General features: G+C 48.2%; 1 protein-coding gene across 14 annotated transcripts; it reads left to right on the top strand.

Annotated features, from left to right (window-relative positions):
- The first annotated feature begins 8436 nt into the window (after nt 1-8436).
- Sh2b1 (SH2B adaptor protein 1) lies at nt 8437-21256 on the top strand. 14 transcript variants are annotated; one of them, XM_063276001.1, is made up of 10 exons: nt 8437-12977; nt 15061-16082; nt 16370-16471; nt 16674-16765; nt 16872-17047; nt 18921-19124; nt 19277-19488; nt 19614-19782; nt 20200-20299; nt 20476-21256. In XM_063276001.1, the coding sequence occupies exons 2-10, from the start codon at nt 15144-15146 to the stop codon at nt 20492-20494; spliced, it is 2013 nt and encodes a 670-aa protein (XP_063132071.1). In that variant the 5' UTR covers nt 8437-12977; nt 15061-15143; the 3' UTR covers nt 20495-21256. The 14 variants fall into 14 exon arrangements, 13 of the variants coding, with proteins under 13 accessions (XP_063132071.1, XP_063132069.1, XP_063132063.1 ...); XM_063275999.1 differs by having other exon boundaries at nt 19614-19835; XM_063275993.1 differs by having other exon boundaries at nt 8437-13175; nt 19614-19835.
- Nucleotides 21257-22153: the final 897 nt, after the last annotated feature.

The raw sequence follows: 22153 nt of genomic DNA, 5'->3' as shown, positions 1-22153 counted from the left end.
ATAAAGACCTGAAAGGTCTAAAAGCAAAGCAGGAGAGATAGACCAGACGTCTGGGCAGAGTTAGGAACTCTGGGAAAGAGTCTGAGGCAGATTTGCCAGTCAGTTTCATCACCCAGATGTGGAGGAAGAAGCAGGTGCTTGGTATTGAGGAGAGGTAAGGGCACGTGGCAAAACGTAATTAGTATAAACGGGTTAATTTAAGATATATGATCTGGGGGCTGGGGATTTAGCTCAGTGGTAGAGCGCTTACCTAGGAAGCGCAAGGCCCTGGGTTCGGTCCCCAGCTCCGAAAAAAAAGAACCAAAAAAAAAAAAAAAAAAAAAAAAAGATATATGATCTGGTTGGGAACAAGCCAGCTAAAGTCATGCTTTTATAATAATAAATGGTCTCTGTCATTATTGGGTTGCTGGCAGTTCGAGCAGTCTGGCGATAATTGTCGCATCGAACATGGATTTAGAAATCAAAGCTTAGAGTCTGAGAAAAGTCCTGGATAGAAGGCTAGGAGCCAGATGCAACGCAGCTTCTCAGTGACACAGTCTCTGAGGCAGGCACACAACGGGAGTGGAAAGCCCAGAGAGGACACGTGCTGAGGGTGGCTCCCCTAAGAGCCCCTGCTGACCAGCAAAGGGCTGCCAGGCAGGGAACAGGGCATTTCCCAGGAGCGGAGGGACGGACTGAGCCACAGTCCAGCTATAATTTCCCAGAGACCGCAGCCCAACTCAGGTCTGCCGCATCCCGGTGCAGCTGCTGGCACCATCTTCCTGGAGCTGGGGCGGGGCGAGCGCCCTTAGGAAAAGCCTGCAGCCACGAAGAAGCACTGTGGTTGCAGAGGCTTGGCCAGGGCTGGCACTAGGCGGAACAAGTAGGGTAGCCCGCTAGACCGAGCAGAGAGGCGGAGCCAGCAGCCCGTGCCAGGTGCTAGCAGAGCGGCAGAAGGAGCACCAGGGACAGCAAGCAGAAATACAAGCCCAGACTAAAAGGCTGAAATCCCGAACTTCTGAAAGGGTAGTAAATTAAATTTGAAAACAGTAAAAGGGAAAAGAAACTGTACATAGACAGTCACAAAAAGAAATACTGAGTTTGAATATAAAAAGTAAAGTCTACGAAGAGAGAGATCGAGATAATAAAGTCTCCGAAGGAAGGAGAGAGAGAGAGAGAGAGAGAGAGAGAAGCTTTGTAAATCTGCATAAAGTCTCTAAAGGATGAAGAAAGGGAAATTTAAAAAAAAGTTTTGGGTGTGAGCGGAGCCGGGATAGAGGAGCGAGCGTGCTGGCCGTCCAGTGTCCCACTCCGGCACATGGCTCTGCGTGGCCGACAAAAACTTCTCTCAGGGCGGGCTTTCCACTTGCCGCAGCCTTCGAGGCCAGGAAGAATAAGCCCAGTATTAACCACAGGCTTGTGGGATGCTAAATATTCCACGGGTGTGCGCTCACACAGAGCTCCCAGATTTTCTGCTACTCACACATCTTCGAATCGTCAGGCAGCAACCCGGGCTTAAGTTAAAAAATCTCCTCAAATTCTCAGCTGTAGTACTTTTCCTCACAGGCACAGCTGCAGCGGGGAGTGATTTAACATGAAAAATACTCCTCAGTTTGGCATAAGGTAACTCAAAATGATCAGTGTAAGACCGTGAAGTTTATGTGCGAAAGAAATGGAGAGAATAGAGAGGAATCTGCATTAGAAAATTGGGCCTACAGGGTAAAAAAAAAAATCTTGTGGGCTGGAGAGATGGCTCAGCGGTTAAGAGCACCTGACTGCTCTTTCAGAGGTCATGAGTTCAATTCCCAGCAACCACATGGTGGCTCACAACCATCTGTAAAGAGATCCGATTCCCTCTTCTGGTGTATCTGAAGACAGCTACAGTGTACTTATATATAATAAATAAATAAATCTTTAAAAAAAAAAAGTTCTGTGTGCATAGTCTTCAAAGAAAGGAGAGCAAAGGGGATATAAATAAAGACATTTTGTGAATGTGCATAAAAGGTAAAGTCTCCGAAGGAAGGAGAAAGTTAGAGATTAAGAATAATTTATTTTTTATTTTGGGGTTGGGGATTTAGCTCAGTGGTAGAGCACTTTCCTAGCAAGCACAAGGCCCTGGGTTCGGTCCCCAGCTCCGAAAAAAAGAATTAAAAAAAAAAAAGAATTTATTTTTACTTCTTTTTTTTTTTTTTTTAAGATTTATTTACTTACTTAATGTATATAAGTACACTGTAGCTGTCTTCAGACACACGCAACCCCATTACAGATGGTTGTGAGCCACCATGTGGTTGCTGGGAATTGAACTCAGGACCTCGGGAAGAGCAGTCGGTGCTCTTAACCGCTGAGCCATCTCTCCAGCCCCCCAGAAGAATTTATTTGGGGTTGGGGATTTTGCTCAGTGGTAGAGCCCTTGCCTAGTAAACGCAAGGCCCTGGGTTGGGTCCCCAGCTCCGGAAAAAAAAATTTTTTTTTTCTGTTTAAAATGGAGATCACGGGGGTTGGGGATTTAGCTCAGTGGTAGAGCGCTTGCCTAGGAAGCGCAAGGCCCTGGGTTCGGTCCCCAGCTCCGGAAAAAAAAAAAAAAAAAAAAAAAAACAAACTAAAATGGAGATCACAATGGTAAAGGGCATTTGGATCCCATATAATTTTGTTTCGATTTTCAGCATAGAAATAATTATATTGTCGGTAATCTTGCAATTTTAAATATCCTCTTTAAGAAAAATCGGAATAAAATAGACCTAGATAAAGAGAGGACTGGAATATTAAATGCTAGATTGGAATCGATAGAACGGAGAGATCTGGATGAACCCAAACAACACACCGCTTCAGAGTCCAGTCTAAAGCCTACAGCACCACCTTGTGACAAGGATGCAGAATGGCAGCCCATAGAAATGCTGGATAAACATGCTGAGTGAAGAATACAGATTATATTTGATAATGCCACCTTAGAGAAATATCATTAGATTATATGTTTCATTTTGTAGAATTTGGAAAATTAAAGTATGTACACGTGTTGACACATCATGCAATTTATTTCTATTCAGGATTTCAAGAGGCTTCTGCCTTAAGTTCAGAAAAGGATGATTCTGAAATTACTTATTTATTAGAGATGGTAGCTATCTTGGAGAGGCTTTTGTAGACTGAAGCTGATGATGCACCCACAGGCATATGCATCCAGTAGAATGCAACACGATTTTTAGGCATTGTGACATAAAACATACTTCAGCCATGAACTTTAAAGGAAATGCTCATTAAACAGAAGGGGGATGTGGGGGCTCCTGGAGATGGCTTAATAATGCTTTATTGACTTTGCCCCATCTACTGCAAGAATGAAGACCATTCTCACCATCAGACTGTCGACATCCAGAAAATGTCGACCTCACTCTGAAGGGGTGCACAGTCATTGGAGGGCCCCAGGGGAGCTCTGAGGAGGGACTTCAGTCACATCAACGTAGAGCTGAGTCTTCTTGGAAATAAAAAGAAAAGGCTCCGTGTTGACAAGTGGTGGGATAACAGAAAGGAACTGGCCACTGTCAGAACCATCTGCAGTCATGTTCAGAACATGATCAAGGGTGTGACACTGGGATTCCATTACAAGATGAGGTCTGTGTATGCTCACTTCCCTATCAACGACCCAGGAGAATGGGTCTTTGGTTGAAATCTGAAATTTCTTAGGTGAAAAATACATCTAGAGGGTTCGGATGAGGACAGGTGTTGCTTGTTTTGTCTCTTAAGCCCAGAAGGATGAGTTAATCCTTGAAGGAAATGATATTGAACTTGTTTCAAATTCAGCAGCTCTGATTCAGCAAGCCACGACAGTTAAAAACAGGGATATCAGGAAGTTTTTGGATGGCATCTTATGTTTCTGAGAAGGGAATCGTGCAGCAGCCTGACGAATGAGACCTCAGTTTCCTAACTCCAGAAGGAAGATTCAGATCACAAGTACAACTTGGGGGTTGGAGATATGGCTCAGCGGTTAAGAGCACTGACTGCTCTTCCAGAGGTCCTGAGTTCAATTCCCAGCAACCACATGGTGGCTCACAACCATCTGTAATGGGGATCTGATCCCCTCTTCTGGTGTGTCTGAAGAGAGCAACAGTGCACTCACATACATGAAGTAAATAAATAAAATCTTAAAAAAAAAACCAAGTACAATTTGGGCTCTATGGGAACAATAAAAGACTTATATATTGAAAAAATAATGCTTTATTGGCTCTACATTTTTTTAAAATGCCAATTCTTGAGACAGGTTGTACAGCTGCTGAAAAACACTGGGTTTTAGAAAGGACTGGTGAGTTAAATCAGCCTGCATATGTGATAACCTCAGACTGTAAGTCGGGAAATGTGTTGCATTGAGGGAGAGGTTATGCTTTTGTTTCCACAGGAAATGAAAAGCTGTGATTCCCTCAAAACTGATAAAGATTAGATCAGGGGAGACATCCTGAAAAGCTTAGCTGTAGACATGAAGAAACCAAGAAGAAGAACAAAACAGAAGAAAAGGACCAGACACCGATGATGACAAGACAAGTAGCCCAGGTGACCCAGCCTCACAGGCTGTCCCAGCCAGGACTTCAGTTAATCCCTACCCTTCCTGTCACACTGAGACTGGACAGCACATGACAGCTAGCTTTCATTGGCCAATGAAAGGAGTTGGCCAATATCCCAATTTTCTTAGGGCCCCCCAAAGATACCATTGCCCCCAGACATCAGGAAGCAATCTGAAGAGAATGATGCCCTCATTCTTGAGACATGGGATGGGTAGGTTTTGGTCAATGGATGGATGACGGATATTCATTGTCATTTAAGGTGGGTTGGTCACAAATTGTTCCTGGTCCTGGGAGGAAACAAAGTAAAGGGGGTTAGATTTAGGGATTTCTTTCTCTCTTTTTCTCTCCTCTATTCTTCTTTCTTTCCTATCTAGTGTTGGGGGGGGAGAGTGGGGAGGAGGGAAGAAAAGAAAAAGGTCTGAGATAGGGATGACAGATAAAAGGGTAGATTGTTGAATCTACTTTTAAACTAAAAAGCAACTACTAGTCTCAGATATTTTACATTGGTATGGATTTTGTATATTGAAGTGGAAACTTCTGGTTTCTTTGGAAAGTCAGTTATGCCAAAAGATGTGTTTCTGGGGCAGGCAGGTGAAAGGATGTTTCGCTGTAGCAGACACATAGAAGGACATGTGCGTGTTTAGAAAGAATATAAATATGGCCCCACAGACAGTGGGAGCTCAAGCGTTCTTTCGATTTGCTCTGCCTTTCTAGTCTTCAGTGATGACACACATGTGTGGTAGAGCTCCTGTTTAATAGCCATGGGCCCAATTTTGCTCAAGTTGGCCCTTTCCCTACATCCGGGAAGAAGTCCTAAGAAGCCTGGTTCAATTCTTATGGTTCAACTAAATTTGGTGTAAAGATCTGTAAGCCCATCATGACAAGGACCAGACAAAGAGGATCACTGGCTTGAGACAGCCGGGACTAGAGAATGAGACCTTGTCTCCAGGAGGCAAAGGCAAAGTCATAGTCAGAGCAGACTTCTTTTTTTTTTTTTTTTCTCTCCATCTTTATTAAATTGGGTATTTCTTATTTACATATCAATTGTTATTACCTTTCCCAGTTTCCAGGCAAACATCCCCCAACCCCTCAGAGCAGACTTCTTACAGTGGAAGAGGATGATGGTTTGAGCCGGGACTGGCTGGCTGTTCTTCACAGCCAAGTGTATCATAACATATACTCTGGAACTCTGGATACCGGAGCTTACTTCTCTTTCTTTTTTTTTTTTTTTTCTTTTTTTTTTCTTTTCTTTTTCTCTTTCTTTTTAAGATTTATTTATTTTATATGTATGTGAGTACACTGTTGCTGTCTTCAGACACAGCAGAAGAGGATGTTGGTTCCCATTATAGATGGTTGTGAGCCACCATGTAGTTGCTGGGATTTGAACTCAGGACCTCCGGAAGAGAGGACAGTGCTCTTAACCGTTGAGCCATCTCTCCAGCCCCGGAAACTTATTTCTAGTTTCTGTTTCTGCCCCTGTTTCGAGGCTGACTTGATTAGGCTTCATCTATTCATATCTCTGGCCTCGGCACTGGGCTGTAGGCGGCCTCTGAGGAGTTCACACCAGAGCTGTTAATGAGTCCACCCCACTGAAGGGCCCAGCATCTTGATCTTACAGAATTGACACATACAGAACAGGACTCCTTTTCTCACACTTTTATACATTAGAATAACTGATATCCCCATTTCTCATCCCCTTACCCTATATCTACATCTAACCCGTTGCCCGATTCTGCAGGGTCCTTTCCCAGATTCTTACTATCTCCATTGCTAGGAGCACCATTCAGCACGTGGTTACCTCTCAATTACGTCACCCCAAGAGCTCTCCTCTGGGCCTCATAAATTCCCAGGACCTGTTAAGTTCATTCTATGAATCATTCTGATGAGTTGAGTTTTTTAAAAAATGTGTGTGGGTTTAAATTGTATGTATATTTGTGTACCACATGCATGCCTGATGTCTGAGAAGGCCAGAAGAGAGCATTGGATCCTCTGCGACTACAGTTACAAATGGGTGTTGGCAACAGTAGGTGCTAGGAATCAAAGCCAGGTCCTCTGGAAAGACACCAAGTGCTCTTTACCACAGAGCCATCTCTCCAACCCCAAATTATCAAAACTTTTTTCCTTGAGTTTTTGAGATAGGGTTTCTCTGTTAGCCCTGGCTGTCCTAGAACTCACTTTGTCGATTACATACACTGGATTTTAACTAGAGATCCTCTTGCCTCTGCCTCCTAAATGCTGGGATTAAAGGCATGTGCTACTACCATCTTGCTTAGTTAAGCCTCCTTTAGAAGTGGACTGGGGGCAGGCATGGTGACATGTGGCTTTGACCCCAGCATGCAAGAAGCAGAGGCTTTTGTGAGTTTGAGGCCAGCCTGGGCTACTTGTGAATTCTAGGGCAGCCTGAGCTACAATGAGACCTTGTCTCACTAGGAAAAAAAGGGAATGGGCATGGGACAGGTAGCTCATTGATGAATACACGTGACATGTTTAGTTTCATGGGTTTCATCTTCAGCTCTGTAAAAAAAAGTCTCTCTCTCTCTCTCTCTCTCTCTCTCTCTCTCTCTCTCTGTAACTCACACTAGAAACTGACCCTCCTTCAATGATCAACAGATTCAATGATCAACAGATTTTTATTCATTTCATTTCATTTCATTTCGAATAAAGTCTAAAATCCTATCTTATTGTTTTATAATTCTGTCAAGTTAGGGTCTTATTATGTAGCCCAGGTTGGCCTCAAACCCACAGACCTCACGCTGGGAGTTAGTGGCAAACACCTTTAGTTCTAGCACTGGCACAGGCAGGATGATCTTTGAGTTCCAGGCCAGTCAGGGCTACGCAGAGAAAAATTGTCTCAAAACAAAAACAAGTAAACAAACAACCAAACAAAAAACCCAACCAGGGTTGGGGATTTAGCTCAGTGGTAAAGCGCTTGCCTAGCAAGCGCAAGGCCCTGGGTTTGGTCCCCAGCTCCGAAAAAAAGAAAAAAAGAAAAACAAAAAAACCCAACCAACCAAAAAACAACAGAAAAACAACTAAACAAACAAAAAACACTAGGAACACCCCTCCCCCCCAAAAAAAACCCTCACAGAGCTCTGTCTTTGCCTCTAAATTGCTAGGAGTAGGAGTAAGGTGTGTTCTAGAATGCCAGACTGGGATACATTTGTTGTATAGTATATGGTCTAGGGCTTACAAGGATGCTTTTTCTTCTCTTTTTAAAAATATCTATTTATGGGCTGGAGAGATGGCTCAGTGGTTAAGAGCACTGACCGCTCTTCCAGAGGTCCTGAGTTCAATTCCCAGCAACCACATGGTGGCTCACAACCATCTGTAATGAGATCTGATGCCCTCTTCTGGTGTGTCTGAAAATAATTACAGTGCACTCTTATAAATAAAATAATTTTTTTAAAGATTTATTTATTTCATGTATGTGGGTGCCCTGTTGCTGTCTTCAGACACACCAGAAGAGGGCATTAGATCCCCATTATAGATGGTTGTGAGCCACCATGTGGTTGCTGGGAATTGAACTCAGGACCTCTGGAAGAGCAGTCAGTGTTCTTAACCTGAGCCATTTCTCCAGCCCGTTAGATCTATTTTTATTTTGTAAAGATTTATTTTATTTTAATCATGCATAAATGTGAAGGGTAGGTGCATGCATATGCTATGTGTATCTGTGTGCAGGTACCTAAGAGACTAGTGGAGGACGTCACAGATCTCACAGAACTAAAGTCACACTTGGGTTATGAACTCCTCAACGTGGGTGGTGGCTATTTATTTATTTGAGACAGGGTCTTGCTGTTAGCCTGGGGTTAACTTTTAATTTGGACCTGGCTGGCCTCAAACTCATTGAAATTCACGTTCCTCTGCGTCCCAAGTGCTGGGATTAAAGCTGTGTGCATTATACCTGCCTGGGTTATTTATCTTTGTGTGTATGGGTTTTGCCTGTATGCCACTCTGTACTACGTGTGTGCCCCATGCTCAAAGAGGACAGAAGAGGATGTCAGATTCTCTGGAACTGATTTACAGAAACCAGAGCTGCTACACAGGTGCTGGGAATTGAACCCAGCTCTTCCAGAAGAGCACCAAGTGCTGTCAACCACTGAGCCACCTCTCTGGTCCTCATTTTATTTATTTTAGAGAGAGGGTCTCACTATACAATCTGAACTAGCCTAAAAGTTACTATGTAGTTTGAGGGTAGCCTTAAACTTACCTTGATCTTTCTGTATGAGTCTCCCAAAGTGCTGGCATTATAGCTGTGAGGCATTATTCCTGGATCAAATATTATAATTCGTGCTATTGGAGGCCTATGCCATAAAACAGGGATCCAAGAATCGACACCTAATTACCAAAAGTTGAGCTGGCAAGATGACTCAGCCAGTAAAGGTACCAACCACCAAGCCTGACAACCTGAGTTCAATCCTCAGGGCCCACGTGGTGGAGGGAGAGAACTGACTCCTGAAACTTGTCCTCTGATGACTATGGAATCTTGTGCTCACACACTCTAAACAAATGAAACTTTAAAAAATTAAATCTTGGGGTTGGGGATTTAGCTCAGTGGTAGAGCCCTTGCTTAGCAAGCGCAAGGTCCTGGGTTCGTTCCTCAGCTCTGGAAAAAAAACAAAAAACAAAAAACAAACTTCATTCACTTGGCCTTTTGTTTTTTAGTTTTGTTCAGACATGATGTTGAACACCTTTAATCAAAGCACTCAGAAGGCAGAGACAGATCTTTGTGAGTTCCAGTCTACAAAGTGAATTGTAGGTCAGCTAGGACTACACAGTGAGACCTTGTCTCAAAAACACTCACAGCCATCTGACTGCCTGTGCCTCTGCTGGCATTAAATATGTGTACCACCACATCTGGCTATTCATTTTGTAATATTTATTTTATGTGTGTGCCTGTGTGCTTGTATGCTGAACTAGAATTATAGTTGATTATGAGCCACCTTGTGTGTGTCAGGAACTGAACTCAGGTCTTCTGCAAGAAAGACTACTCCTCTCAATTTCTGAGCTCTCTCCAGCCCTCTTTATTTATTTCCAAGACAGAGTCTTACTTTGCAGGCCTGGTTGACCCAGACATTTCTGTGCAGATCAGGTTGGTCTTCAACTCACAGAGATCTGACTGCCTCTGCTTCTAGAACGCTGGGATTAAAGCTGTGTGCCACCATGCCTGGCTCTACTTCCTAAAGACAGGGTCTCACTCCAAAGTCCAAACTGGCCTAAAAGTTACAATGTAGCCCAGACTGGCTTCAAACTCACTTCACTTTCTCCGTCAGCCTCCTCAGTTCAAGGATAACAGGCAGGAGTCATCTTGCATGTGTGTTGAGGGACACACTGATGCTACTGGAGGCTTCTGTCATAAGTGCTCAGGAAGTCTCACCTTCCAGGGTAGCCTTAGATCAGTGGCTCAGGAAGGTTGGTTTGTCAAAGACCTAGCTCTCCCATGGCTGGACAAATCTGAGGAATGATTTATATCCTGGATGCAAATCAACTACTCCCTCACTGGTACCACATGCTTAGCCCTCTCTCCCTGGTGGTTTCTTTTAGTAGCACTTTTCGGGGGTCTTCTTTGCCCCTCTTCCTCTCTTTCAACGAATTGCTAGAATACAAATCTCACTTCTAATGCTCCTGGGAAACTACAACCTGGCTCTTCCTAATCCTTCGTCGACTGCCTGTTAAATGTTTACTGTTCTACTGACGCCCTAGGCCCAGCTCTTACATGTCCAATGTCTGATCGCCAAACTGCTTTGTGCAGTTCAAACTATGACTCCATCTCTAACAAGGACACCTCCTGTCTGTACAGCAGCTACTAACTACAGGTAACTGAGCTTGTTTTATTTCTTTCTGAGTCAAGGTCTCACCATATAGCTCTGGCTGTCCTCAAACTCACTATGCAGAACCCATACAGATGAGATCGCCTGCATGGGTCACCACACCAGGCTTAGACAGGTATTTTAATTAAAAACTTCAGTTCACTGAGCACACCAACCAAGCCTGTGACTAAGTGACTACAATATCAGACCATTTCAATCATTTAAAAAAAAAAAACAAAAAACTTGATTGAGTGCTGGGAAGTCACTCAGTGGCAAAATATCTAGTATGTTCCAGGCCCTGGGTTTGATCTTCAACTCCAACCCTGCCCCGCTTCAAAAAAAGAAAAAGAAAAGAAAAGAAAAAAAAAAAAAAAAAAAAAGAGCTGAACATACCCAAACCCATTTGCCCTTCTGCATTCTTGAACCTGTCTATCCTGGTCGATGAATAGGTAAGCCAGAGGGAGGGTGGGGGGAGGCAGGTAGACCACAGGAAAGGCATCGCCTACATTTGCCTCTTCCTTTAAAATGGTAAGAGGGGGCTGGAGAGATGGCTCAGTGGTTGGGAGCACTGACTGCTCTTCCAGAGGTCCTGAGTTCAATTCCCAGCAACCAAATGGTGGCTCACAACCATCTGTGATGGGATCCAATGCCCTCTTCTGCTGTGTCTGAAGGCAGCTACAGTGCACTTGTCTATAATAAATGAAAAAAAAATAAATCTTAAAAAAAATGGTAAGGATGTGGATAGAACTGTCGATGAAGCCCTAATCAAAGGTGAAACCTGAGCTGATGCTATTGTTCTGTTACATCCTGGGCGATTTAAAACCGGTTAAGCCACAGTCTGGAGAGACAGCTGGTAGTGGAGAGCACTTTGCAGAGGACCATTTGCATGCAGATAAACCACTCCTAGGGAAAAAAAAAATCTTTTAAAAACAAAAGACTGAGTACACCAGAACTTGTTTTGTTTTGTTTTCCTGAAACTTTCTAACTCCATGGGATCAGGATGGCAAACATCGTTATGTGCAACAAGTTATCTATATTCATCATCCAGCCACTCGCCTCTGGGTTCCAGGATGGCACTTGATCCAGTCACGTTAGTTGGCTCTGGAAAATTTTTTTTTTTTTTCCGGAGCTGGGGACCGAACTCAGGGCCTCGAGATTGCTAGGCAAGCGCTCTACCACTGAGCTAAATCCCCAACCCAACTCTGGAAATTTTTAATTTTGAGACATGGTTTTCTTTGTATAGCTCTGGCCATCCTGGAACTTTCTTTATATACCAGGGGGCCTCAAACTCAAATATCCACCTGCCTCAGCCTCCCAAGTGCTGGGATTAAAGGCATGGGTCACCAGTGCTGGCTTAAATTTTTAAAAATTAATGTTATTTTAGCTTACGTGCGTTATGTATGTGTCCCTGTTAAGGTCATAAGAAAGCATCAGATCCCCTGGAACTGGAGTTACAGTCAGTTCTGAACCACCATGTGGTTTCTGGGAGTTGAACCTGGTCCTCTGCAAGAGCTGCCAGGGCTCTTAATCACTTAGTTTTCTTTCCAGATGTGTAACTTATTTAAATTTTATTACCATTTTGTATACATGTGAGCGGTGTGTGTGTCACAAGTGTGTGTGCCATGTTGGAAGTAAGAAGACAACTTTCCAACATCCTTCTCTTTCCACAGTGGGTTCCGGGGAGTGATGTCTGGTGATCAGGCTTGCACAGCAAACACATGCACTTTTACTCAAGAGGCATCTCACTAGGCTAGTTCTGGGAATTCTGTTGAAGCTCTCAGAAAAAGGGATACTCCTTAAACTGATTTTCTAAACCATTAGGCCTTAAATTTGAATCTATGGGAAACCTTCTTGCCGCACCAAGAGACTAGAGCCCCTCTGTGGGTGAAGGCAACCGCAGAGCAGAGTACAATCACAGATGACGAAGTGCAGACAGGTGGTATCTTTTGGCTCCTGCCAACGATACCAATCTACTCTGGCCTTTTCAATTATTTAAGTTGTAGTGAAGCTGGATCGATGCGAGCCTGGATTGCTAGAGGATATTTGTGTGCAAGGTCTCAGCAGCACTTTTTGTACATTCAGTTCTTCATCCCTCTAACTTGCCCTGAAGCCTCTCTTGAATTCCAAGCTCTATGTCCACGTACCTTCTGATGCCCCTTAAACATGCTCAAAACTAACCTTACTATTGCTGCCCCAACATTAGTTTCCGTCTAAGGTGGAGCCCTCCAGGACCACCTTGGCCCTTTCCTCTGAAAAACCCAAGGTCGTAAGTTCAGGCTCCGCCCGCTCACTCGGCCTCCCAAGGTCACCGCTACATCACTCGCCAGCTCCCTGGGGGCGGTGTCCGTGTACCCCTCGATGCAGGGCCAGGCGCTCTAGGCTGCAGCCAGCTCTTCAAAGAGCTTTATCATCTCGCTGATTTCTCTTAGTGGGCGGCTACTCTCTCCGCTCATGTGGCTTCTCTATGGTTAACTTCTCGCCTTTGTCTCGAATTTGCTTCGGATGACGCTCGGCTGGGACCCAACGCCTTCCCTTAGCTGCCTCAGTGGTTCCTTTTAGGTACAACTGCAGAAGCCACAGGAAGCTCAGTGAGATCTTCGTTGGCCTAGGTCCTGAAAGCTCGGCGCTGAGAACGATGGCGGAAGTGAGTACGAAGGTGCCCTCCCTACTGCTCTTCTCTATGGTCGTTTCCTTCCGCGTCGGGGAACCCGTCCTAGCGCCTGCGCAGAAGCGCGTGCTGGGAGCTCGTCGCGGAGGCGGGGGGCACAGGGAGCGGGAGCTGCGGCCGTCGCCGCCGCCGCCGCTGCCACCGCCGGAGCTAAGCGCGGGGACCGAGATGCAGGTGGGACCGGAACCGGAATCCCCCTCTTCAAGTGCCTCTTTCCTCTCCGGACTCGACCCTGTCGTCTGAGAAGCTTGGGCGGGGGTGGGCGTGGGGGATCGGGGTTGGAGGGGTGCTTGGCTCCCGAGAGGGTAGCAGATAGTTAGTCCCTCGGAGGCTCCGGCCCAGGGGCATGTGGAGGGTGTCCAACGATTAGGATCGGGTCCGAGTGATTGACCACGGGGCCCGGAGGGTCCGAACCTGGAGCGCAGCCTGCACCCTCCACCACCCGCCCTTCTGGAATGTCAGAACTAAGCCAAGAGGCAGGTGCACCGGAAAATTGTGACTGAGCCTTCTTGGCAGAAGAGAAACTGAGTCACCAGTCCAGGAACCGCAGGGTCAGCGGGCTTGAAGGGGGCTGGGTCGGCCAGTAGTGCTGAGGGCTGGGTGGGCCTGTGTGAGCCGAGGTTGCCTCTAGCTGGGAACTGTCTCTGCTGTGCCTGCACCTCTTGGCCCTGTTCCCCTGTGCTCTGTGACTCCCGCATCTCCTGGCTGCTTCTCCATGGTTTGGAGTTGTCCCTGTGGTTGGAGCCATCCGAGTATGTAGGACTGAGGCCAAGGAGGAAGGGGAGGGGTCTCTGACTTTCAATCTGGTTGTAGATTTGGTGAAGAGGCAGACATCACTAATAGTTTGGGTAGACTTTCCTGAACTGTCCAGAGGTGTCTTCTTTCAATATATCATAGGGCAGGACCACTCCTCAAAGAGCCACTGGTTGTAAATTACACACCGAGCTCTGTCCTTTTGTTGTGACTTAAGAGTTGGGACACCCTCAGAAGCTCTTCCTTTCTTGAGTTTCTCTTAGAGTAAATGGGACCCATAAAAATAGTGAGGGTGGCAGTGATGTCTTGTGTGCTTATTTTGTGTCAAGCACAGACATGTTCATTGCCATTTAATTTCTCCTGACAAGTGTAACAGGTAGACGTTATGAGCTGTGCTCCACAGATACAAAAGCTGGGTTCACATAGCTAACAGGTGGGCTGAGCTGGGGCTTTAGTCCCGGTCTCACAGGCACACCCCCCAGGGAGAGAAAAATCTTGAGTCCCGGCTCCTTGTGATGTCTTACTTACGTGGCTAGTAGAGACTTGTCCTGGCCCAACATACCGTCTCCTTTTCTCTAGCGCTGCTTTCAGTCAGCCCTAGACTACAGGGGGCAACCCAGAGAGATTGGCCATCAGCCAATCAGAGTCTCCACACGGGGCTTAAGTGCTGGGTTGTCAGATCAGCTTCGCAGACAGCTGATCCTTCGATCCATCTTCCACTTATTGGACCTATGATGCCAGGTCTCTAAACTTTGTAATCCCTGCACCCTTTGGCCCCCTGAGAACAGAGCAGTAGGAGCTGTGGTTGAGGCTGGTCTAGCATGTCTCTAGAGACTAGAACTATGCAGTGGGAAATGCAGTAGACTCTGAGTTCTGGAACTTGTTTGAATCTCTGTTTCCTCATCTGTAAGAGGTTATTAAGCTTTCTAAGGAAAGGTAAAATGACCTTGTGGAACCCTCTGGAATGTCCTATTTAAAGTGTGATGGTTAGGGAAGACTTTGTCTTAGAGAAGGGACGCTGCAGATCTGTAAGAGTCCTCTGTGGTGTTAGATGCTTCAAGACCCTTTCCTGGATCCCACAGCAGGGGGAGTGGTGGCAAAGGATGCAGGATGGACGTTGGGCTTAGTTAGCATCCCTCGTCCCTGGGGTATATGTGGGCTGTTGATCTTGAAGAGGGCAAAACAGTTTAATTCTCTTCCCCCATTGCCCTCTGAGGAGTCTGGAGGGGAGTCCCTGGTTTGGGCCAGGACATAACTCAATCTCACTTCTGCCGTAACTCAGTGTCTATGCCTCTTCTTTCTACAGCTGTTGGCGCTCACCTCGAGTCTTCTGGCTGCTTTCCTATTTGCTCCCTGCAGGCTCCCCCTGTCCTCCTCCTGGGGCACATCATGAATGGTGCCCCTTCCCCAGAGGATGGGGTTTTCCCTTCTCCACCAGCGCTGCCACCACCCCCTCCCCCAAGTTGGCAAGAGTTCTGTGAGTCCCATGCGAGGGCTGCTGCCCTGGATCTTGCTCGCCGTTTTCGCCTCTATCTGGCCTCCCACCCACAATATGCAGAGCCGGGAGCAGAGGCTGCCTTTTCTGGCCGTTTTGCTGAGCTCTTCCTGCAGCACTTCGAAGCTGAGGTGGCTCGGGCCTCGGGCTCACTCTCCCCACCTGTCTTGGCTCCATTGAGCCCTGGTGTGGAAATCCCACCATCACATGACCTGTCCCTTGAGAGCTGCAGGGTGGGTGGGCCCCTGGCAGTGTTGGGCCCTTCTCGATCTTCTGAGGACCTGGCTGGCCCCCTTCCTTCCTCAGTCTCTTCCTCTACAACGTCCTCAAAGCCGAAGCTCAAGAAACGCTTCTCCCTCCGCTCGGTGGGTCGTTCAGTCAGAGGTTCTGTCCGAGGCATCCTGCAGTGGCGGGGGGCTGTTGAATCTCCCTCCCAAGCTGGGCCTCTGGAGACCACATCAGGTCCTCCAGTTCTAGGTGGAAACAGCAACTCCAACTCCTCTGGTGGTGCTGGGACAGTTGGTAGGGCATTGGCCAACGATGGCACATCCCCTGGGGAGAGATGGACTCATCGCTTTGAGAGGCTAAGGCTAAGTCGTGGAGGGGGAACCTTGAGAGACGGAGCAGGAGTGATACAGAGAGAAGAGCTGCTGAGTTTCATGGGGGCTGAAGAGGCTGCCCCTGACCCAGCAGGAGTAGGTCGTGGAGGAGGGGCAGCTGGGCTGACCTCGGGAGGAGGAGGGCAGCCTCAGTGGCAGAAATGTCGATTACTGCTCCGGAGTGAAGGAGAAGGAGGAGGAGGAAGTCGCTTGGAGTTCTTTGTACCACCCAAGGTGAGCCCACAGGAAGGTGGGTAGGTGGGTAGCTGGAAGTGACAGTGGCTAGAGAGGTGGCTCAGCTCTGCAGATAACCATGGGGTTACTACCCCATGTGCACAGTGTTGCTGTCCTGGGTTCAGTGCTAACTGTAGGCTCTCAGTTGCCATGGGGGTTGAGGGGATCTGAAACTAAAGAGCTATTACTTTTTTACGTTACCTAGGAAGGAAAGCTGGATGAATGGAGGGAGGTACAGTGGGCCTTGACCCACCAAAATTCTGATTCTTCTTCCCTTTCCCACCTAGGCATCCCGGCCCCGTCTTAGCATTCCCTGTTCTACTATTACTGATGTCCGCACAGCCACAGCCCTGGAGATGCCTGACAGGGAGAACACGTTTGTGGTTAAGGTAGGAGCCCCAAGCTCTGTCCTCAAGAGTACCTGTGCTTGAGAAAATGTTCTTGATAGACTTAGGCAGCAGGATGAATATATGTCAGGAGAGGTTTTGAGTCTTCCTGGGGCTGTAGCTTCTTGTTTTCTTCAGGGTTGGATATGACCTATAGGCCTCCTACCTCCTGCCCTTGCTAAAGCTCCACCTCTTGGCTCTATAGGTAGAAGGCCCTTCAGAGTACATCCTGGAGACAACTGATGCACTTCATGTGAAGGCCTGGGTGTCTGACATCCAAGAGTGCCTAAGCCCAGGGTAAGAAGCCTGCCTCTGTTCCTGAGGGATCTGGACGTGGGTAGGGGGCAACCTTGTATCTCTCTCCTGATGACTTTCCCCAGCACCATTTTCCCTGTTTTTGTAGACCCTGCCCTGCTATCAGCCCCCGTCCCATGACCCTTCCCCTGGCCCCTGGGACCTCCTTCCTCACAAAGGATAACACAGAGAGCCTGGAGTTGCCCTGCCTGAATCATTCAGAGAGTCTGCCTAGCCAGGATCTTCTTCTGGGACCCAGCGAGAGTAACGACCGCCTGTCGCAGGGTAAGGTAGAGCCCATGTGAGCTGCTGGGCCAGCTCCTGCTCCCTAGCTGCTCTACCTGTGACCTTCTGATCGCTTGTATTTTGTCTCTGAGCATACCATGTACTTTTAGGTCACAGTTTGTCATTTAAAATCATTACTATGGACACCCTGCATGGCCCCATAAAACTCCTATCCAACCTTTCATACTCAGCTCTGCTACTTTTTTCATAAGCCTTTTCCAGTAGGCCCCCACTCTGTCTAGAATGGTTCTCTTCAGCAAGCTTCCAGAGTACTTTGTAGACATTTTTGTTTTAGTCTTGTCGTGTATCTCAGCCTATATCAATGGCCTTCATACCTTCTCTTTCGTCCTGATCAAACCGTCACACATGCAGAAAGATATACATACATACATACATACATACATACACACACACACATACATACATACATACATACATACATACATACATACATACATACATACGTACGTATCTGTCTGGCCCAGTTCACCTTGTAGACTGCTTCTACTCTACCCTTTCTCCTGACCCATGCGTGGCTCTTGAGTTTCAGCTTCATAGTGCCTGGCACACGGACTGCATTCAGTCAACAAAAAACAGTTATTATAGACTAGGATGGTTAGAGCTAGCACAGACCTTACATCAGACTGCAAGTAACCAAGACCGCAGGGAGGAAATGGGTTTCCTGAGTTTGCCGACAAAGATATGCTGTGCTAATCTAGCTTCTGACACGCTGTTTTCTAAGCCGTATGGTGATATGTCTGCTGGCCTAGGCCTGAGGTTTGACAGATACTCAGTCAGGCCCTAGTATATCACTGGCTGCATGCTAGGCTCTGGGGTGGATGGGAAACTCAGGTATTTCAAGTGGCCTTTGTCTCCATGAGTTCACTCTAATTGAATGGGTAAGACGTTATTCCTAAAAAAAAAAAGCAGGTCTAAAATGGGAGTCTGCGTAGTGTCTTCTGAGCAGTCTTAGCAGGGAGCATCCTGGGAGCTCAAGAGGAAGAGCACTAGGGAGATGGGAGATGGAACTGACAGACTGCTGTGCTGAGGGGAGAGATAAGAGTAGCTTCAAGGGCCAGGACCCTGGCTGAGAGCTGACATGGGTTGAGCACAGGGCCCTGGCTGAGAGCTGACATGGGGTGAGCACAGGGCCCTGGCTGAGAGCTGACATGGGGTGAGCACAGGGCCCTGGCTGAGAGCTGACATGGGGTGAGCATCGGGCCATGGCTGAGACAGACACAGGGGTGAACACCAGGATGCTTGGAAAGTGAGCTAGAGTGAGTAAAGTGAAGAACTCAGACTGTCATACGAGTACCAGTCACATGGCCTTGGCTTAAAGGGGAAGGTTTGGTTTTTCCTTTTGTCACTGCTGATTGAACCCAGGGCCTTGTTCCAGCGAGGCAAGCATAAGAGCATAGTCACTGGAGCATGTCCCCGACTCGCCTGGTGCTGTAGGCTGACCTGCTAGCCTCAGCCTCAGCCTTCGGAGGCCTTGGTACAGGAATGTACCTCCTGACAAGTTTTCGATGTGCTTCAAGTCGGTAGTTTTTCCTTCTAGTCTAAATGGAACAGGGCTCCTTTCTAATGTGGACATTTTTCAGGGCTTCTATCCCTCACCCCACCAACCATTGCAATAATCTTTCAGCTGTTGATTCAGAAAAGACATAGGCACATTTGGATTCTAGGACCTCCTCGAAATAACCATGGTCCCTCAGCAGTACAAGCAGTGTAAGTCAGAACCATCGTGAAAATCCTCCAGAGGCGCGGGGGCTGGGCACACACGTGGACAGCCAACGGGGAGACGGCAGGAGCCCAGGCCTGCAGGAGCGGAACCTGTGGCATTCTCAAGTTTGGCCCCTCTGATTTCTTTCAGGAGCTTATGGAGGCCTCTCAGACCGGCCGTCAGCGTCCTTCTCCCCTAGTTCTGCCTCCATTGCTGCTTCCCATTTTGACTCAATGGAACTGCTTCCTCCAGAGTTGCCCCCTCGGATTCCCATTGAGGAGGGGCCTCCAGCAGGGACAGTTCATCCCCTCTCTACCCCGTACCCTCCCCTGGATACTCCTGAAGCAGCCACAGGTATTGGGTGCATGCCTGTTTGTCTCTGCTTTGTGGTCCTGTACTGGAGCTGGAGGGATCAGACAGGGAAAGAGCCAGTGACCTGGTGACTCAAGGGGAAACCTGGCTAGGGAGAAGCCTCTGACCTGGTTTTCCCTCTCTCCTTCCTGAAGGGTCATTCCTCTTTCAAGGGGAGGCAGAGGGGGGTGAGGGGGACCAGCCCCTCTCAGGCTACCCTTGGTTCCACGGCATGCTCTCTCGGCTCAAAGCTGCCCAGTTAGTGTTAGAAGGAGGTACCAGCTCCCATGGTGTCTTCTTGGTACGCCAGAGTGAGACAAGACGTGGTGAATATGTCCTCACTTTCAACTTCCAGGGCAAGGCTAAGGTGAGTGACCCTGAAGGAGAGCTCTATTCGGCACTGCTTGGTTGGATCTGGGAATACCTTTGTGCAGGGGAGGAGGGGTTTATAACTGACCTTAACTTCCACCTCACTTGTCATCCTGCCCTCAGCACCTGCGTTTGTCACTAAATGAGGAGGGTCAGTGCCGGGTCCAACATCTGTGGTTCCAGTCCATTTTCGATATGCTTGAGCACTTCCGGGTGCACCCCATCCCTCTGGAGTCTGGAGGCTCCAGTGATGTTGTCCTTGTCAGCTATGTGCCCTCCCAGCGGCAGCAGGGTGAGCAGAGCAGGTCTCCAGGGGAGGAGGTGCCCGTGCACCCAAGAAGTGAGGTGTGTGTGCCAGGAAGACGGGGTGGGGGGTTGGAGGAAAGGCCCTGTTAGTGGGGAGCAGAGCAGTCAAGGTACCTGGGCAGAGACCTAGAAGGGAAGCAGAAGGCTGACAGGATGCAGGCAGAGGCTCCTCTTGGGGCAGGGGCAGTGGAGAGCTGGGTGCTGCATTCCCATTCCATCGGACCCTCCGCTCCATCATTGTCTGTCTCCTGGACCCATCCTCCTCGGCCTTGTCTTTGGCCTTTTGGGGGATTCATGGTCTGATCCCCTCCTTCCTCCCTTGATGTCTGATGTCCCTGTCTGATCTCTCACTTTCCCCCCACCCCACCATCCCATCTATCCCCACGTTGCCCCTCCCCCCCAGGCCGGGAGCAGGCTGGGAGCCATGCAGGGGTGTGCGAGGGCGACCGATGCTACCCCGATGCCTCCTCCACCCTCCTGCCCTTCGGAGCGAGTGACTGTGTGTAAGTGTGGTCCTCTCACCGCCGCCCATGATTCATCTTCCATGGAGGGGGGTTACTCAGGATATGGGACATGGGGGAGATAGCACATGGCTCCTTGGGGAGGAGAAGCAAAGGGGAGGCCACCATAAGAACTCACTTCCTTCCACAATCAATATCTCCTTACCATTCCTATCCAGAACGGAGCACCTCCCGTGATCCAACCCAGCCCTCTGAACCCCCTCCATGGACAGATCCCCCACATCCTGGGGCAGAAGAGGCGTCGGGGGCGCCAGAAGTGGCGGCAGCCACAGCCGCAGCAGCCAAAGAGAGGCAAGAGAAGGAGAAAGCGGGCGGCGGAGGGGTCCAGGAAGAGCTGGTCCCCATGGCTGAGCTGGTCCCCATGGCTGAATTGGAAGAGGCCATAGCACCAGGCACTGAGGCTCAGGGTGGTGCTGGCTCTAGTGGGGACTTGGAGGTGTCCCTAATGGTTCAGCTCCAGCAGTTACCACTAGGGGGCAACGGAGAAGAAGGGGGTCACCCCCGAGCCATTAATAACCAGTACTCATTTGTCTGAGATACCTGCCCACCCTCCATTTTCCTGCTCCCAGCCTTAAGTTGTGAGACTGGGCTGGGTAAGAACACAGAGGAAAGTGGGAGTCCCCTCCCTACATGCTTCCTGACCCTTGTCAGCCAAGGGTGTGTATGTTGGTACAAGTAGAGGTTCAAGAGCCCTGTTAAGTCCCCAGTTACTACACTACAGGTGCCCTTGCCCCGAGGCCAAGGACTTGGGCTCCATTACCTCCCTGAGGGGCTCTTATGGTCAGCCCCATCCCTGGGGGCTGTTTCCCCCACTAATAACCCCCAACCCAAGCAAGGGTGAGGGGGAAGGGCTGTCAGTTATATTAAGGTTGTTGTTGTTGTTTTAAACAAAATGGAAAAGCATAAATAAATAAAGGGTTTATCTCAGTTCCATCACGATGGCTGTGGCTGATGTTTGGAGTAGACCTGGGACAGACGGGTAGAACTGTCTCCTGAGCTCAGGCCAAAGAGCTGGCCTGGGTCCCATCCTTTTCATCTGTAGTCCCCTTGGTTTGCTGAGTGCTGCCGTGCAGAGCTCAGCAGTACTTTTGTGGGTTCCAGCATGTTCTGTTTTCAGGGTGATGGTATCTTTTAAAACAGTGTCTTATGTAACCAAAACTTACGATCCTCCTGCTTCAGCTGCCTGTGTGCTGAAGGGATTACACTGCCATGCCCTGCCAGTCTGTTCTTTTATTGGGACAGGACAGTGAAAGATGGGGTTTATGGTCACCAAAGGTTTTTGCTTCACTGAATTGTTTTGAGTGAAACTCTTACCCTGGGAATAAAGTAGGCAGAAGGAGCTGCTGAGAGCATGGGGCTGGGGAGATTAGCTGTAGCAGTGCAGTCTGCAGAGGGGCCGAGACCAGGCTAATTGACCCTTTGTCAGAGACAAGCTGGAGACTGGATGGCCGACTGACTGCACTGGCTGTTGGGTCCTGGTGCTGCCTCATTAGCATATGAACCTAAGGGAAGGCCTTCATCCTCTGAAACGTGAAGTTTCATCTTAGTTGGTGCTGCTGACGCGGTTTGGCCTAAATGTTTCTGTCTGAGTTTCATACACGTGTCTCAAGGCTTCCCTTGAAAGTCACAAGTTCCAGGTGCCTTGGTCCAGCTCCCACACATTACCCATCCCTACTACCTCCATTCTCTGAGGTATGAACTATTGGTTGGCACGAAGTGACCAATCACTACCACTACCACCAAACTCCCATTTTTAAGTACAGATCCTGTCCTGAACACATCTTTCTGCACTGCACCTATGTTCTCCAACGGGAGTGCCCTGGCTTCGTGGCTTAG

The sequence above is a fragment of the Rattus norvegicus genome, chromosome 1 (assembly GCF_036323735.1).
Source record: "Rattus norvegicus strain BN/NHsdMcwi chromosome 1, GRCr8, whole genome shotgun sequence".
NCBI lineage: Eukaryota > Metazoa > Chordata > Mammalia > Rodentia > Muridae > Rattus > Rattus norvegicus.
This window is presented reverse-complemented; position numbering and strand designations above follow the sequence as displayed.

Excerpts from the sequence above, each read along its gene's own strand:
- Sh2b1 (XM_006230354.5), top strand. The coding sequence starts at position 15,144 with ATGAATGGTGCCCCTTCCCCAGAGGATGGGGTTTTCCCTTCTCCACCA. Across the intron at positions 16,766-16,871 it reads CAAGAGTGCCTAAGCCCAGG|ACCCTGCCCTGCTATCAGCC; the intron begins GTAAGAAGCCTG and ends CTGTTTTTGTAG. Across the intron at positions 17,048-18,920 it reads TAACGACCGCCTGTCGCAGG|GAGCTTATGGAGGCCTCTCA; the intron begins GTAAGGTAGAGC and ends GATTTCTTTCAG.